This window comes from Labeo rohita, chromosome 7, assembly GCF_022985175.1.
Source record: "Labeo rohita strain BAU-BD-2019 chromosome 7, IGBB_LRoh.1.0, whole genome shotgun sequence".
NCBI classification, from domain to species: domain Eukaryota; kingdom Metazoa; phylum Chordata; class Actinopteri; order Cypriniformes; family Cyprinidae; genus Labeo; species Labeo rohita.
The window spans coordinates 28,278,825-28,295,436 of NC_066875.1; the positions used below are offsets into that span (position 1 = coordinate 28,278,825).

Sequence of the window (16,612 nt, forward strand, 5' to 3'; positions counted from 1 at the left end):
AAGAGCTAGTGACCCTGTAAATGAGATCTTTCTCTCCTCATTGCACACACACAAACACCTTCTCTGCTTTTCATCTGCCAGGCGTACTTTTTGTCTCGTTCTTGTTCTGCTGCTTCTTTTCGTACGTTCCTGTGAACAAACATTTGTTTAGTCCCACTTTGAAAGGAGCAGCAAATTAGACCTGCTGGGCTTGTAACGCACAAACACTGATGCCAAAACACATCAAAGGGGCATTTCATGGATTAATCACAGAGGAAAGACAGTCACATGACCCAAAGCCACCACACGTGCGCATGAGGGAACCCACGTACAACATATGTAGTACAACCAGTCACATGTAACTGAGACCTGCAGTTCAAGTCAAGTCAGTTTTAATTTATGCAGCACACATCAGCTTTACAAAAAATGATCGTTATTACATTTGATAAAGTTAACACTTTAAATGATGTCTTTTTCATATTTCAACACAATTCTGATTAGTTACAAATGAAAGTTTCACAAGTGATTGCTGAAGCTAACAAAAAGAGTTTTGTGTAAAAAAACAACAAAAACATAAAGAACTTGTGCCTTGTTGGAAAGGAGACAAACGTATGTACCTTGAGGTGGGGGGGGTGCAAGGGTAGGGGGTACGAGAAGTGTTGCAAAGCTTTGGCCATTGGGCTTTGATTACATCTGCTTGAGCATAGTCCCTCCCCTCTCCTGCAGAGTACACTATATATACACACAAGCAGTCAGACGGATCTGTTCACTAGCTCTTACTCTCCTACTCTGAGTTGGAACGTGTAAGCTGTGTGTGAGCTCAAGATCGTAGGGAACCGAGCAGGCACATGGTTGCTCATTTGTAAGTGTGATCCCACTTGAGAAAGAGACAGTGACAAACAGAGAGGGAGAGGGAAAAGAGGGAAAGGTGCCAGTGTCAGCATAAGACAGACAGACAGAAAGCAAAAGAAAAGAAGCAGGGAGAGAGTACAAAGCATTTCCACCTCTAGTACAATGGAAGACTTTGCAGTGTCTTTCTGGATTTACATCGGCGTAATGTCCGTCTTTGTTGGTGGAGCGGTGAAGAAGTTTCTGGCATTCCATATCGGTGCCATGCCCTCAGTGGTGGCATGGCTGGGTGCCACTCTGCTGCTGGAGAGACTGTGTGCCCTGTGCATGCCCGCTGTGCTGGCAAGATTGGTCCTCTGTGTGTCCTGCTGGCTGTACTTTACGTGGGCCACCCCCAAACCCTTCCTGCCAGTTGAAGGCAAGGCAGTCTTCATCACAGGTAAGAAATAGTAGAACAAAAAAAAGATCAGCAAAATTAGAGCATAATATGAATGGGCACGTGTGTCATAGTTTTAGACTGTGTCTATTTAGTGCTTGTCATTTTTCTTTTGGTTTTGTTTTTTTTTTTAATTCACTGCTGACTCAGAGGATCATTATGCATTGACCTGAAATGCACGTGAAATGATAAGCATAGACTGTACAAACAGTTGGGAAATGTAGGTCATCCTGGGTGGATTCTGTTTTGAAAAACTGCCACAATTATACAATGATTGCTGTTGCTTTTGTGTCTGGTGACTCAGCAACTTTAAGAGCTAAAATGAGTACATGTTCCACCTGTATTGTGACTGAATGAGCAACAAATTTGTACTCTTCTTGTAAGCACGTGGTATGATTTTACATGGGATGTCCCATATTAATTAGTTTTCCCTATTAGAATCACTTCTACCTCGCAAAACATCCTGTGCTCTTATGTTTGAGTAATGTACTATGTTTGTAAAACCACCTTCTTTATCTATAGACTCTAGCAAGCTGAACTGGATGTAATGTTCACCTCACTATCAGTACTGACCCATATTTTATGGCAATGACGTAAATGATATCAGTCATGTGTCTTTCTTTTCAAGCTAAGCCAAGTTTGAGAGATATTTGTAAGATAGATATTCAGATTGTCTGATGTGTTGTGAGGTAACCTCTAAATTGTGTCCTGCCGCTGAACTAGAGAGTACTCTAAGATGATTTGGCTTTTTCTTAATTGGCTGAGCTAATCTGATTCTAAGTTAAATGATCTTATGCAACAAAAATGCAGCGTAAGCCATAAATCAAATCAAAGAGCTGCTGTGTTGTACCTGGTGGGGTACTTAAAACTCATTTACAAATTAGAGCTCTCTACTTTCTGCACCTTGTGAACTGTTTTTTAAGTGCTCTTTTGAGACCTCTGTAGTTGCAGTAAGTGGGTAAACCATCCCTCTTTCACACTAAGTGCATTGCACATTTTGTCCAATCACAAAGCTTTTAAAACTGCCAGCTGTCTGCGAGAGAAAATGGCTTATTAAACAGATAAAATAATGTTCATATTCAAATCCTAGAAATACTTAAACAATAAAAGTTCTCATTAAATGTGTTTGTACGTGTGCATGTATGAGATCTGCAGTCAGCAGCTGTTAAAAAAAAAAAAGAAAAACAGAAAGAAAGACAAAAAAAGAATCTGACCAATACTGTGGAATTGCTAGTTCAGACCTTGTGGAATAAAGGCAATTATGTGTTGATTTATTCGACGGTTAAGTGGTTTTAGAACTCCTGTTTAATCTGGATCATAAGCTCCTTCGGTTGCCATGTACTTCATTTAAGCACGTATCTTTCTGTTCAGTATGATTTCTTTATCCACTAAAGCCCAAAACAACCCTAAACAGCTATAAACAATTGCTTGATTGCTAATGATTCAGCATTTTCTTCAACTGTGAGGCAAACCCTGCAAAAAAATGTGAAGAACTGGGAGGTACAAGTGCAAGATGAACCCTGAGTAACTGATAATGTACTATAATGTACGTATGCACGTGTATAATAAGTCGCAATTAAACGTCTGCATGCTGTATTATTATCCTTAGCTTTCAGAATGAAAACATTATGGTGTATTATCCTTCAGACTCCTTGGGTTGGGTGCCGTTAAATAAATTTTTTCCCTTAAGCTGCCATGACAAACAGGCATATCCGTTTCCCTTCAGTTGATTCAAGTGGCAGGGCAAAGGGTTAAGTTCAGTCGGTTACTCCAAGGCAGCTTATATCCCTTTGATGGATGTGGGTTTCTCAGAAAGAACTCATATGGGTTCCTTAAATCCCCCAAAGCTGTCTGCCGTCTATTGGCATGGTAACCATCAACCCAATCAACCCCTTTCGTTACTTGTTTTAATACACGTACACAAAACCAGCGTGAGCTTCTTCTGAGGTTGGCACAGAGCACACTACTTGATTTTGTTTTCTTCATTTCCTTTCTTTTGTTTCTTTAGTACCAGCTAGCATATAATGGTGTCACACTCTGAAGTAATATTTCTGATGGTCGTCATATTTTCTTAAATCACCTTTCTCAAAGTCACTCGTATGCCAAAAAGCAAAAGAAAGTGGAAAACCTGTAAACCTCTTACGAAGCCAGCAGAAAGGCACAGTCAGGGTTTGAATTGCTGTGAGGCAGGGGGTTAAGGTTACAGAATTGGCTGACTACACAAACTAAAGTCGTAAGTTTGGCTAGAGTTGCGCTGGAAAAACGCCTATAGATTGCAAGGCCAGTACACCTTGTACATGTTAATCACCAGCTTTGGGAATATAATGTTAAACTGTAATGCTCACGATGCCAGAACTCCCAACATGTAAACTTCTGTAACCCTGACTCCTAATTAATCGGAGGCGTCTGTTTCTCAAAGAACGTTTCCCTTCTACATAATGAAGCTGGCTTACTTTGATAAAAATGTGTTTATTGTTAAGGAGGATTTCCATAAAATTGCCCAATAAAAGGAACAGCACACACATTTATGTTCTTTGTAAATGAGAAATTCCTCCTTTCATACTACTGCATTGGTAGCTAGCTGAGTATTCACATCTTGCTGTCTTTCTCTCGAGTTCACGTTGCCGGTAAATCATGTTGATTGAACTAAGCTGTGATTAACACCAGGTTTTAGCATCACGAAGGTGTGAACTTCTGGTGTTAAATAAACACACGCTCTCATCTCTTCATTTGTCCGCCCTATCATTTGCTTTATATGACTGTCCTCACTTGAGTTATGATGGATCAATCAGTTTATAATTTCTTCAGAACCCCGACATCTCTTTGAAAAGTATGACGTCAATCCGGATCTCGAAATGAGCTACTAAGTACCAAGTGACATTAGTCTGTACGTGTGATGAAGGCCAGTGGGAAATCTGATCGCTTAGCATGAGGCACATTTATTGTGTTTACATGCTGAGGACAGCAGGAGGAAGCACGATTAATCCCACATCATTCAGAGACCTGAATGCTAGCCCTTCAGGCCTTGCATCTGAGCGTTATATTTAAAAATTAAAAGTTTTTGGGCCACTGTGTGTGTCTGCCTCATTTCTGCTTCATTGTTTCTCCATCACCCTCACTGTTTCTTGTTTATCTTTTTTTTTTTTTCTCCACTGAGGCCAGGGAAGTTCCACATATTGCTTCACTGATCAGCACACACTGCCAGTACCGACTGTCCTGCAAGCCCCGTGGGCTTCACGGCGATCACATGCATGCGTGTGTGTGTGTGTGGGAATTCAGAAGTGGCTCATCAGGGCTCTGGCAGGCCTTCTCCTTACCCAATGTCCCTGGAGCAACTCCAGAATGCAGGCTAGTTGAGTGTGGGATGAGATATGCTAGACCCTAGATGTCTAATAATACCCATATCGATGTTACATAACAGCGCACAGTAAATATTTGGAGGAAGAAGGTAGAGGAGGGGCACTTTTGGCGTTCTCGCCATGCCTAGATGGTGAGGTCACATGAAGAGGTTAAACAGATAAGAAAGGTTTAACCGTAGCATCACGGAGGGAGAGTTCAGAAAGGATTTACTTGGCACAGACCTCAGTCTATTCTTCCACAAATTACTCTAGAATTTATTCCTCAGATTTCACTTTGCAGATCATAATTGCAAAAATTTCGATAGAATGCACATAGCATGCATGCAATAAGTGCACAAGGATTTTAGTTTGTAATTGCATTAGTACTAGTAATCCAAACAGTGTAACATTGTATTGCTTTGTCAAAAGTACAGAACAGGCATTTTTTGAGGCATGAATATTCACAGTATGGTGCCGTTTGTCTGAAATTTGGCACTTTGGAGCCGTCTTGGAAAAACAAATATCAACTAATATGCAGATTTCCCTGTGTGATGATCATTTTGGCTTTCACTTGTTTATTTTAAATGGAAAGTACAAATTTTTCCACGCAGTTTTAGCATTACCAAAGAATTAGAATTACCAGAATTAGAATTACTTGGAACCCTCTTAAGTACCTGCTGGAAAACATGCACCCCTGGCTGAGAAAAACAGACTTGGGCAATACTGCAAAATAAATAAATCTGAAGAGTGATGATAAAAAGTTAAATTGAATAATAATCAGCTAAAGTCTGTTAGTTTTGATTGCTGTGTTCTTAGCTGCCCCTTCTCGAGCCCCTTCCTTTTGCAGACTCAGTGTGTTTGTTGAAAAAAACTTTGTGTATCTTTCACGGATAACACATTGACAAAGAGGGGTGCACTGACAGATATGTGCATGTCCTCAGAGGACCTTGAGATAACAGCTGATCTAAAATGCAGAGCTGTGATTGTGTTTGATCTCCCTGTACACTGAGTAACTACTGATATCATAACTGGTGAATAATTGTTTGCCACACATTCACAAATTAGAGGTGAAAAGTGAGGCCACTGACCTCTGGACAGTCTATAAAGAATTTTTACGCATCACTGTTTTATTATTTTTTTTTTAGGTTTACAACTTTGACCTTCCTGCCAAACAAAAGAGATGTGGAGTGGAATAAGTTTAGTTTGGATGGAAACAAAATTCCTAACAGTCATTTTTTTAAAAGAACAAAGATTATAAAAACTGGCAATCCCAGAAAACATTCATTTCTAAAGCCCAGCGGGTTAATTATGTTGTAGACCGCACATTGAGAGAAATATTCATGTCTGTGTATCTATTCATGTCACTTTTGTTTCCAGAATCTGTCGTTCAATTCCAAGAACAACTTGCACATCAGGGGTAGGAAAAGAACAGTCTACTGTTATTGTCCTTTTTTTGTCTTCTTTTAGCATTCTTCGGCCTGTTGGGGGTAAAGTTCCAATGGGGTTATGTGTTATCTCTACTCAAATTACCCTCATAAAGATCGGATGTTAGAATTAGATTTTATTAATGTGTCCTTCCCTGCCACCACTTCTGTGTAAATGTGTGTGCGTGACAGATCATGTGCATGTGTTTGTAACCATGGCAGCATTTGTTTTAAACACACCTTTTAAAAACAGTCCTCATTTGCATTCTTAACATTTTTGTAATACAGTTCCCAAACCACGATGTCCTCTGGGACCATAAGGACATTGTCCTCAAATCTAAGGACACTAACGGCAATCTTTCAGGTGTGTAATCTAGAGTGTAAAGAGATAATCGAGTCATGGTATAGAGATTGATGGGTCATACCATCACGCAACTTGATGTGGGGTGAAGATTTTATATAATTGTACTTTTGTTTTCCTGTTGTACCGTTCTGGTTTGCTGAACTTTATAGGTGTTCAGAGATTACAATTGCTTCCTAAGAGTTTTCAGTCTTGTCCCATATGAGGAAGTCTCCTAAAACTGGCTTAGGTGTTCAAAAATGAATCCAAAAAAAGCTATTAGGGTGATGATAATATTGCTGTTGTGATGCAAGTGTTTGGATTGGCATAACATTCACATGTTTCCCTCTGGTCTCTGTAGGTTGCGATTCAGGGTTTGGTAATGCTACAGCAAAGCGGTTAGATGCCATGGGGTTTGAAGTGTTCGCGACCGTATTGAACCTGGACGGAGAGGGAGCCAAGCACTTGCGCAGAGTCTGTTCATCACGCCTTACGCTCCTGCAGGTAGACATCACCCAGCCTCAGCAGATAGAGCAAGCCCTGCTCGACACCAAGGCCAAACTTGGCATGAGAGGTGAGGATTTACTTTTGCACTATGCCAAAAAATACACACACATAATCACAGTTCAACATGTTTGAGCACAATGAACCTGAAATAACCTTGTATGAATGTTTGTATACTCTGAAAACTGCCAGCAACTCTTGGTTAACCTAAATAAACTTTAAACAGCTTGTGGTTTCCATTTACATTTTTGTTGAACCAAATCTTGGATACATGCTATCAACACATCAGTGCACCTCATTGAATTAGCTTTAAAGTAAATAAATCAATTAATTTGTGCTTACCGGGAATGTTTTGTCAGTGCTGTTTATTTTACAAGAAATTTGGTGGAGTGAGGTATCCATTGGTTTGGATATGCGCGTTTTATTTTATTTTTTTGTTTGTGTGTGACCAACTTGGATGTTTAATCTCACAGAAAGTATTGGGAAGAGGAGGGGATAGGGTGGAAGGGTGGTGTATAATTTGGCAGTACATCAAGGGGCTGTTTTATTTTCAAACATACACACCACAGCGCCAGGTGGCTTATGGACCAATCAGAAAAAAACCTGTAATTTTCCATGCTGCTTTTTCAGAACACACAGTCCTGAGTTCAGTATTTTGTTCTTTATTTTCTTCATTTTCGATGTTAAACTAAGGGAAAAGTGAACACATGTTTGAATGCTCACATCTCATACACTATAAACATTTTCTACCGGTTTCAACTTAAAAACTTAAGTTCAGCAGCTGCCTTAAATGTTTACGTTAAATCAACTTAAAAGTACAAGTCATTTCAACTCACTACAATAAAATAAGTTTAAATGACTTGTACTTTTAAGTTGGTTTAACTTATGAGTTGAAATGACTTGTACTTTTAAGTTGATTTAACTTAAAATTTTAAGGCAGCTGTTAAACTTAAGTTTTAAAGTTGAAACTGGTAAAAACTTTTACAGTGTATTTGTGACCCTGCACCACAAAACCAGTCATATGGGTCAATTTTTTGAAATTGAGATTTATACCTCATCTGAAAGCTGAATAAATAAGCTTTCCATTGATGTGTGGTTTACAGTATTTGGTTGAGATACAGCTACACTCTAAAAACTGCTGGGTTAAAAACAACCTATAGCGCTGGATGGACATACCCAGTGATTGGGTTGTTTTGACCCAGCGGTTGGGTTAAATGTTTAACCCAACCTTCAGGGTAGTAACCCAAAACAACCCAATCGCTGGTTGTTAGGTTGTTTTTAACCCAGCAATTTTTAGAGTGTATTTGAAAATCTGGAATCTGAGGGTGCATAAAAATCAAAATATTGAGAAAATCGCTTTTTAAGCTGTTCAAATGAAGTTCTTAGCAATGCATATTGCTAATCAAAATATATGTTTTGATATATTTACGGTTAGGAAATTTACAAAATATTTTCATGGAATATGATCTTTACTTAACATCCTTTTTGGCATCTGTTTTCTTAGATTTTTGACATAAAAGAAAAATCGATAATTTTGACCCATACATATGGCTATTGCTACAAATATACTTGTGCTACTTGTTTTGTGGTCCAGGGTCACATTTCATAAATATGTTTTTTTTTTTTTCATATACATTCTCAAAAAAAGTTTCCAAAAGGTCGTTTTCACAGTTATAGAAGAACCATTTTGAAGTTCCCCAAATGACCTTTCACTGAACAGCTCTTTAAAGACAGATCTCCTGTAAAGAAGAAGAAAGTTCTTCCTCTACAAAGAATCTTTTTGTCCATGGATGTACTTTATTTTTAAGTGTGTATAGTTTTCAACAAACTCACACTTTCTTTCTTGGTTGAGGCACTGGTTATTTCCCTGGTAATGCTTTATTTTAAGGACCAATTCTCACTATTAACTAGTTGCTTATTAGCATGCATATAACTAGCATATTAGCTTTTCATCAGTATTAAAGCACATATTAATGCCTTATTCTGCATGTTCATATTTTAGATAATCCTACTTTACACCTAAACTTGACAACTAATTTACTATTAATAAGCAACAAATATGGAGTTTGTTTAGGGAAAACTCTTAGTTAATAGTTAATATGCGTTCCCTATTCTGAAGTGTTACTATTTCCACAATCTATTGACCAAATACATGTTAAGGGTAAGGGTGAAGATAATCACATTTCAGTGTAAACATATTGCCTTCTTATTTAACCAGGTATCAAATTCGGGTTCTAGTGTAACCAGGGAGACATAAATCACATGCTGTCTTCACAAACAATTCTGTGCCGTATCAGCAGAAAAAACCCAGATCACTCGATCCCTCTGTACTAAGCCACTCTCTGTTCTCCAGATGGTCTTCGACAATCCATTAGACAGGGTTGGAAATGTGCGACAAAGGCTGTATTTTGTGTTTTGAAGACAAATACATCCAACACATTTATGCACTTAGATGTCACAAGTTCCTGAAGTTTCTGAACTGTGGTTCATTTAATATTTCCTTACTCCCAGTTCCTGTTAAAAGGAGCGTCTGTTAAAAGTAACCTATAATGTATTGCATGTTTTCTTTCCTCTAGATTTGTGGGGGCTTGTTAATAACGCTGGATGGTGTGTGAATGTCGGGGATGCTGAGCTCTCCCTCATGTCCAACTATAGAGGATGCATGGAGGTCAACTTCTTTGGAACACTCACCGTCACCAGAACCTTCCTACCGCTTCTCAGACAGTCTAAAGGCCGGATTGTGACAATCTCCAGCCCTTCAGGTACTGTACGCGTACACATACACGTGAGCGCTAACCATTCAGCTAGTGCACTTACACAGATATTATCTATCCAAGCCACTCTCCTCAGACTACACCGCTAATAAAAGAGAAAGAAAAGAAAGAGTCAATTAAATTGCACGCATAGTGACACTTTTATGAGTGCTTTCGGGTTCTTGTTTCAGTGCTAAATCTAATTAGAAGTCACTTTCTCTTCTCTCTCTGCCATCCACATAAAGCTGCCAGTGCTTATAAATGGATCTCTGTCAGTCAGATGTTTATTTCATGCCTTCCATGTGGCTCCATCACACCTAACCAAACACCAGTCGGAGCCCAAACTGTAATCCACCTGTTTTCCGTCCTACTCCAGTGTCTGCTAACAGTTTCAGCTCTCTGCTCAAGCTAACGCAGCATGGAATTTAGTCATTAGGGGAAATCGGTGTACATTTAGCTTTGCCTGGCTTCCCTGATTTTGTCTCTATTTGTTTACTGCCATTGTGCCAAAACTGTGTGATACTATGAGTAACAGCCTGGCGCAGGACGCCGTTGAGTTCTCCGTAAACACTGGCGCACAGCCCTTTTAAATAAAGATGTCTCCATCGGTGCAGTCTCACTGTAGAAGAAAGCAAAATGTTTTAGCCGTCATGAGCAGCAGAAGCTACTGTCACAATAGAGATGAGCAGTCACTCTCTCAGAGGGCTTACAGGAAGCTTGTTGTCGTAAATCATCCCGTACATCCATCCAGTGATTTGAACACAAGCATTTTTATTCCGCAAAGTCTTGAGGCAAAACCACGTGTTTTATAAACAGTCACAATCAGCAATTAACCTCCACAGAGCTGCTTGGTTTTCATTGCCCTTCTTTTTTTTATGTCTTTATTACCCATACAATGCATGACACTCCTTCCTTCAAAAACAGCACAGTTATACTTCTGGAATGGCAGTGGTAGCTCATCTTACATACTGTAGAAGTTTTACTGTCTTTATCATATCAGTCAGCTCATTAAGATGTTCAAGGATGTGCAGTGCTGTAAATTGTGATTACGATATTTAACTTTTTTTTTTTTTCTGCAGGTGAGCATCCCTTCCCTTGTTTGGCTTCGTATGGGGCTTCGAAAGCTGCTCTGAATCTTTTTATCAACACACTTCGTCATGAGCAGGAGCCATGGGGAGTCAAATTCTCTACCATCCTACCTTCTGCCTTTAAGACAGGTGAATAACATTTTTACAGCGTGAATATATTGTATATGCCAGTTTTATGATTCACTTATCTGTATACTGCCATTCTCTGTAGTCATCACAGCGGTTATACTGTAATTTGACAAATTTTGACTTCCCGTCATCATAAAACACACACTGCTTTGGCAAATTACCTGATGAAGTGTAAGGCTCTTTATATGGACAATTTGGCATATAAACTGCAGATGACCTTTTTAACATCTAGTTCATTTAACTGGTTTATAGACTTTGGTTTATAACGTAATGCAAATTAAAGTACAGGCAAGAAGCGAACCGTTTAATTCTTCCCCTTCTAAACACACTACATTATTAAACATACACTATTATTTTATTACTGATATCACAAGCTATACAACTGAATTAAATAAAGACAGAACTGCTATGTCCTAGTATAAGGGCCCATCAGATATTCTTAGACAAAAAAGTTTATTTACATCTGAGCCTCAGGGATCCGTGAGGTTTTGAGTTGACATTCAAGCCTTTCTTTACACACCGACTGAACAGATAGTCCAGCCAAATGCAGGTCTGGAATTACAATATAAATAACTGAATAAATTGTCCCCAGACCCCTGTTTATGTCTCCAATCTGTGCACGTCCCCCACCTTCCTCAGTTCATGTTGCATCATGCTTTCTGTCATTTCCTCATCTTGCAGGACAGAGCAGTAACACGGAGTACTGGGAGAAACAGTACAAGAACCTGATCCAGAACTTGCCCCCAAGCCTTCTAGAAGAATATGGGGAAGAATATCTGCTGGAGACCAAGGAGCTCTTCCAGAGTCATGCGAAAACAGCCAATGAGGATCTGAGCCCTGTCATCAACACCATTGTGGATGCACTGCTCTCTCCTCAACCCCAGGTGCGATACTACGCCGGGCCGGGTTTAACGCTTATGTACTTCATCTGCAGCTACTTACCTTTGAGCGTCAGCGACAGGTTCCTCCAGAAACTCTTTGTACAGAAGAAAGTATTGCCTCGTGCCCTTAGGAAACAACAAGACCTGAGCCTCAACGACAATAACAACAGCATAAAGGAGAACATGAATAACAGTAACAACAACAACAACAGCTGCGCAAAGATTATTGATTAGTTCTGGTAAAGAGTGTGAAAACATCCTTTAGCACCACTAATGTGATCTACTTATAGAGATTTGTTTCCAATGTGTATGTTTTACTTTACTTTTCTCTTGTCTTCTTCTTTTGTTGTATATATTGTGTAATATTTTGAGGGGATCACTGAAATGCACCAAATTATCTATGGTAAACCCAGTGCTTATAAGGCAGTTGACACTCTTGAGCTTCATGAAGATAATAATAAAAAAAGAGGTCATGCCCACAGGCCATATTTATAGTGAATACAAATTCTCAGGTGAGGCAAAATCCAAACAGATAACAAGTATAAGGTTTATGTAATTCGCAGAAGGCATAAATTCTAGGTGTTCGCCATGGAGATACTGAGTTTGGTGTGAAATTTCAGTTTCGCTAAGGCATGGATGATCATGAACAGGTGAACATCTGAAGCTCTCTTTTCATATTGCACTGAGAGGCTGATGATAATGTTATTATGATCAAACCAGGGTCAAATGTGGTCAGAGTGCAACATCAAGTAAATATTATTGGTTGTTTTTTTTTAGATAAGTGACCAATGGGCTGAAAGTCAGAAGTCCTTTTTTAAATGAATTTCACTCCATAGTTTTACATTTGTTATATTTGTTTTTAATTTTTTTCGATGTCACATATTTTGGTGTATGCCATTTTTTTCTTAAATCACTTAAACTGTGAATTTTATACAAATATGGAAAAGAAAAAAAAAAAAGAAAAAATGTAAATTGTTCACTTGATCATTCTTAGAGTATAATAAAGTTGACTTTTTAAATAATCAAACTGTGTGTTTTTGCATTTCCTGTCAGAGAACATGAACAATGGCTGCCTTTAGCTGGTCAAAGATCTTTGTGAATGACCTTCTCTAATTGCTGTACTGAAACCCAGCCACCCACTACTGCTGTGTTAATTAGCAATTGGATGAAGCTATGCTAATTGCAATCTTCAGTTTGTGTAATCAAACCAGTTTTACAAGCCAGATTTGACGGAGCTAAAAAGAATCATTGATTTTTCAGTGCACTACAGTTTTTCTGTAGTAATTTTTGCAAAATGTACATTTTAATTTAATATACTACTTAGATGGTTAAATATTTAATTAAATATCCTAATTTGAACTAGAACATTAAAACTTTTTTTCTTTTTAAAGGGGTTAAGAACTAAGAAACCAAAATTCCCTTGATTTCCCAAAATTCCCTTGATACTTTGACATATAAGAGGTCATTCTACTATAACTCAAAAGTTTCTTGTTAGTCTAAAAACAGCTTATATTGAAGCCAATCTGCCAAAACGACAGGTTGTGGAATGTGGCACTCCATGATGTAATAGTGTGGATAAACACCGCCTCCGCAGAAGATCAATGCCTGCTTCTACACTGACCAAAATTATAAACGCAAATTTTTTGTTTTTGCCCCCATTTTTCATGAGCTGAACTCAAAGATCTAAGACTTTTTCTATGTACACAAAAGGCCTATTTCTCTCAAATATTGTTCACAAATCTGTCTAAATCTGTTAGTCAGCACTTCACATCCACCTCACAAGTGTGGCATATTAAGATGCTGATTAGACAGCATGATTATTGCACAGGTGTGCCTTAGGCTGGCCACAATAAAAGGCCACTCTAAAATGTGTGGTTTTATCACACAGCACAATGCCACAGATGTCACAAGCTTTGAGGGAGCATGCAATTGGCATGCTGACTGCAGGAATGTCCACCAGAGCTGTTGCCCATGAATTGAATGTTAATTTGCCTACCATAAGCCGTCTCCAAAAGTGTTTCAGAGAATTTGGCAGTACATCTCACGGCCTCACAACCTGCAACAATCGGTTTGCATAACCAAAGAATTTCTGCACAAACTGTCAGAAACCATCTCAGGGAAGCTCATCTGCATGCTCGTCATACTCATCTGGGTCACGACCTGACTGCAGTTCGTTGTCATGACCGACCTGAGTAGGCAAATGCTCACATCCGATGGCGTCTGGCACTTTGGAGAGGTGTTCTCTTCACGGATGAATCCCGGTTTTCACCGTACAGGGCAGATGGCAGACAGCGTGTATGGCGTTGTGTGGGTGAGCAGTTTGCTGATGTCAACGTTGTGGATCAAGTGGCCCATGGTGGCGGTTGAGTTATGGTATGGGCAGGCGTATGTTATGGACAACAAACACAGGTGCATTTTATTGATGGCATTTTGAATACACAGAGATACTGTGACGAGATCCTGAGGCCCATTGTTGTGCCATTCATCCACGACCATCACCTCATGTTGCAGCATGATAATGCACGGCCCCATGTTGCAAAGATCTGTACTCAATTCCTGGAAGCTGAAAACATCCCAGTTCTTGCATGGCCAGCATACCCACCGGACATATCACCCATTGAGCATGTTTGGGTTCTCTGGATCGGCGTATACGACAGCGTGTTCCAGTTCCTGCCAATATCCAGCAACTTCGCACAGCCATTGAAGAGAAGTGGACCAACATTCCACAGGACACAATCAACAACCTGATCAACTCTATGCGAAGGAGATGTGTTGCACTGCGTGAGGCAAATGGTGGTCACACCAGATACTGACTGGTTTTCTGCTCTCTAACACAGATTTAGACAGATTTGTGAACAAAAGAGAGAAATAGGCCTCTTGTGTACATAGAAAAAGTCTTAGATCTTTGAGTTTAGCTCATGAAAAATGGGGGCAAAAAAAAAGTGTTGTGTTTATAATTTTGGTCCGTGTACATCACTGCCTGTTTAGCCCCGCCCACCGATTTGCACATGTACTGTGAATAACGAGAAAGGCAAATGTAGGTCTTTGCAGAAGCCGAACAATAAAGATGGCTCCAAAGACAACAAGATGCTGTTCAGTGCCAAGCTGTGGAAAAACAAAGAATGGTCTGTGCATTGCCTTCTGATCCCAACATTAGGAAAGCGTGGATGGACTTTATTTTTAATGACATTCCAGTCCGCGTCAGTAAGAACTTGGTCTTTTGTTCACTTCATTTTACCGTGGATTCGTTTACAAACAAGGTACAATTCTATGCAGGATTTTCAGAAAGACTGAAACTGAAAGACAATGCTGTGTCTACTAAACTGGACCCACAGTAATGTCGCACCACACAAGTGTGAGTAACTGTTTTCATGACGTGCTCACTATTGCTCTGTCTGTTTCTTCAGATTGTTTGATATGTATTGAGCATTTATGCAGTTTTGGCCTAAATAACAGCAGTGTCCTTCTATGAGGTATGTAGGCTGTCAAACATTCACAACTGCCAGCCAATCAACGCAGTGGCTGTTTACTTTTGAGTTTACAATCCATCACACCTATTCAAACAGAGCGTTCCAACGAGGGAGCCTATTACTTCTAAATTATGTTTTTGATGTAAAAATCTCGATAGCATTATAACAGGACCTCAGAGAACAGTACAAACTAATAATAAAGGCAGTCATGACCCCATTAAGAAACCTAATACTATTCAGCAAGTGTGTATTACATTTATTACAAGCTGCAATAAAAGCATTCACAAAAGATTTCTATTTCTCTTACTTTGAACTTTGTATTCATCAAAGAGTCCTGAAAAACTATGCTTTTCATAAATATTAAGACTGATAATCATAAGAAATGTGTCTTGAGCACAAAATTAGCATATCTGAATGATTTCTTAAAGATCGTGTCACACTGAAGACAGAAATAATGGCTGCTGAAAATTCAGCGATTTGGCTGGAATGTGCCCTTATGTAGCATTATCCTGAAACACTACTAATTTCCCAATTCTCAAAAAGTTAAACAGGCAACAGTTAGGTAACATGCATATGGCCTGTTATGAAATTGAATAATTTTGATATCTACTGGGATAATAATAAACCACGCAGAAGAGGGAAGGGTGGAATGAGAACCATTCTAACTGACCATGTTATGAACCACAGTCTCTACTTGAGAGAGTTTGGACACTGAACAGAGCATTCAGCCGAATGTGAGCAGATCTACAATAGCTTCAGTCTCAGTCTTTGAGACTTTGTGTAGACATAATCTGTGTCGCCTGTGAGCTAGGCCATTGACCACAAATGTTTCGATACAATTAATTTCAAAGTTTTTTGACCAAAGCAGAAATGCTCAGTTCCTGGTAAAAGTTCTACAAAGAACTAAGCCTGCTCAAACTTCCTAGAATCGGGACATTCAGAGAGCGGGGGAATTGCTCAAAAAAACACCTATAGTTGAGAAGCTTAGCCTTTGGAGCAAACTTAGTATTCCGGAAGATTAATTGGTAATCAGGTTTATCTCATTAACTGCATTTATTGTTTTTAGAAAGAGCAGTGTGACCTCTCTTTGATAGCTGAAACAAAATAAGGAATAAATAGGACATATTGTTACAGACCACATCACACTGGGTCCTGTGATTAACAAAGCAGTGCTTGGTTCATAATTGATGGGAACTTTGTTCCTAAACAATGCAAATGGTCCCTGCAAGTAAACACTGTAAATATGAGTGTCACTTGTGTAATAAACAGAGAAAAGTGCACTCAGCCTTGCTCCCAGCTGCAGCAATTTGTATGATTATCGGAAAATTATTCATCATTCCAAAAAACAAAATAAATAAATCATTGTGTTCACTGTGTATTTTTTCAGTGCAAACTTTCATACCTCAATATTTTCATCAGCT

The 16,612-nt window shown here is 39.1% G+C and overlaps 1 protein-coding gene across 1 annotated transcript; it reads left to right on the top strand.

Moving 5' to 3' along the window:
* Positions 1 to 746: 746 nt before the first annotated feature.
* Positions 747 to 12,464, top strand: hsd11b2 (hydroxysteroid (11-beta) dehydrogenase 2). Its single transcript, XM_051116155.1, has 5 exons — positions 747 to 1,267; positions 6,728 to 6,940; positions 9,447 to 9,632; positions 10,703 to 10,840; positions 11,522 to 12,464. The coding sequence occupies exons 1-5, from the start codon at positions 994 to 996 to the stop codon at positions 11,953 to 11,955; spliced, it is 1,245 nt and encodes a 414-aa protein (XP_050972112.1). The 5' UTR covers positions 747 to 993; the 3' UTR covers positions 11,956 to 12,464.
* The last annotated feature ends 4,148 nt before the right edge of the window (positions 12,465 to 16,612 follow it).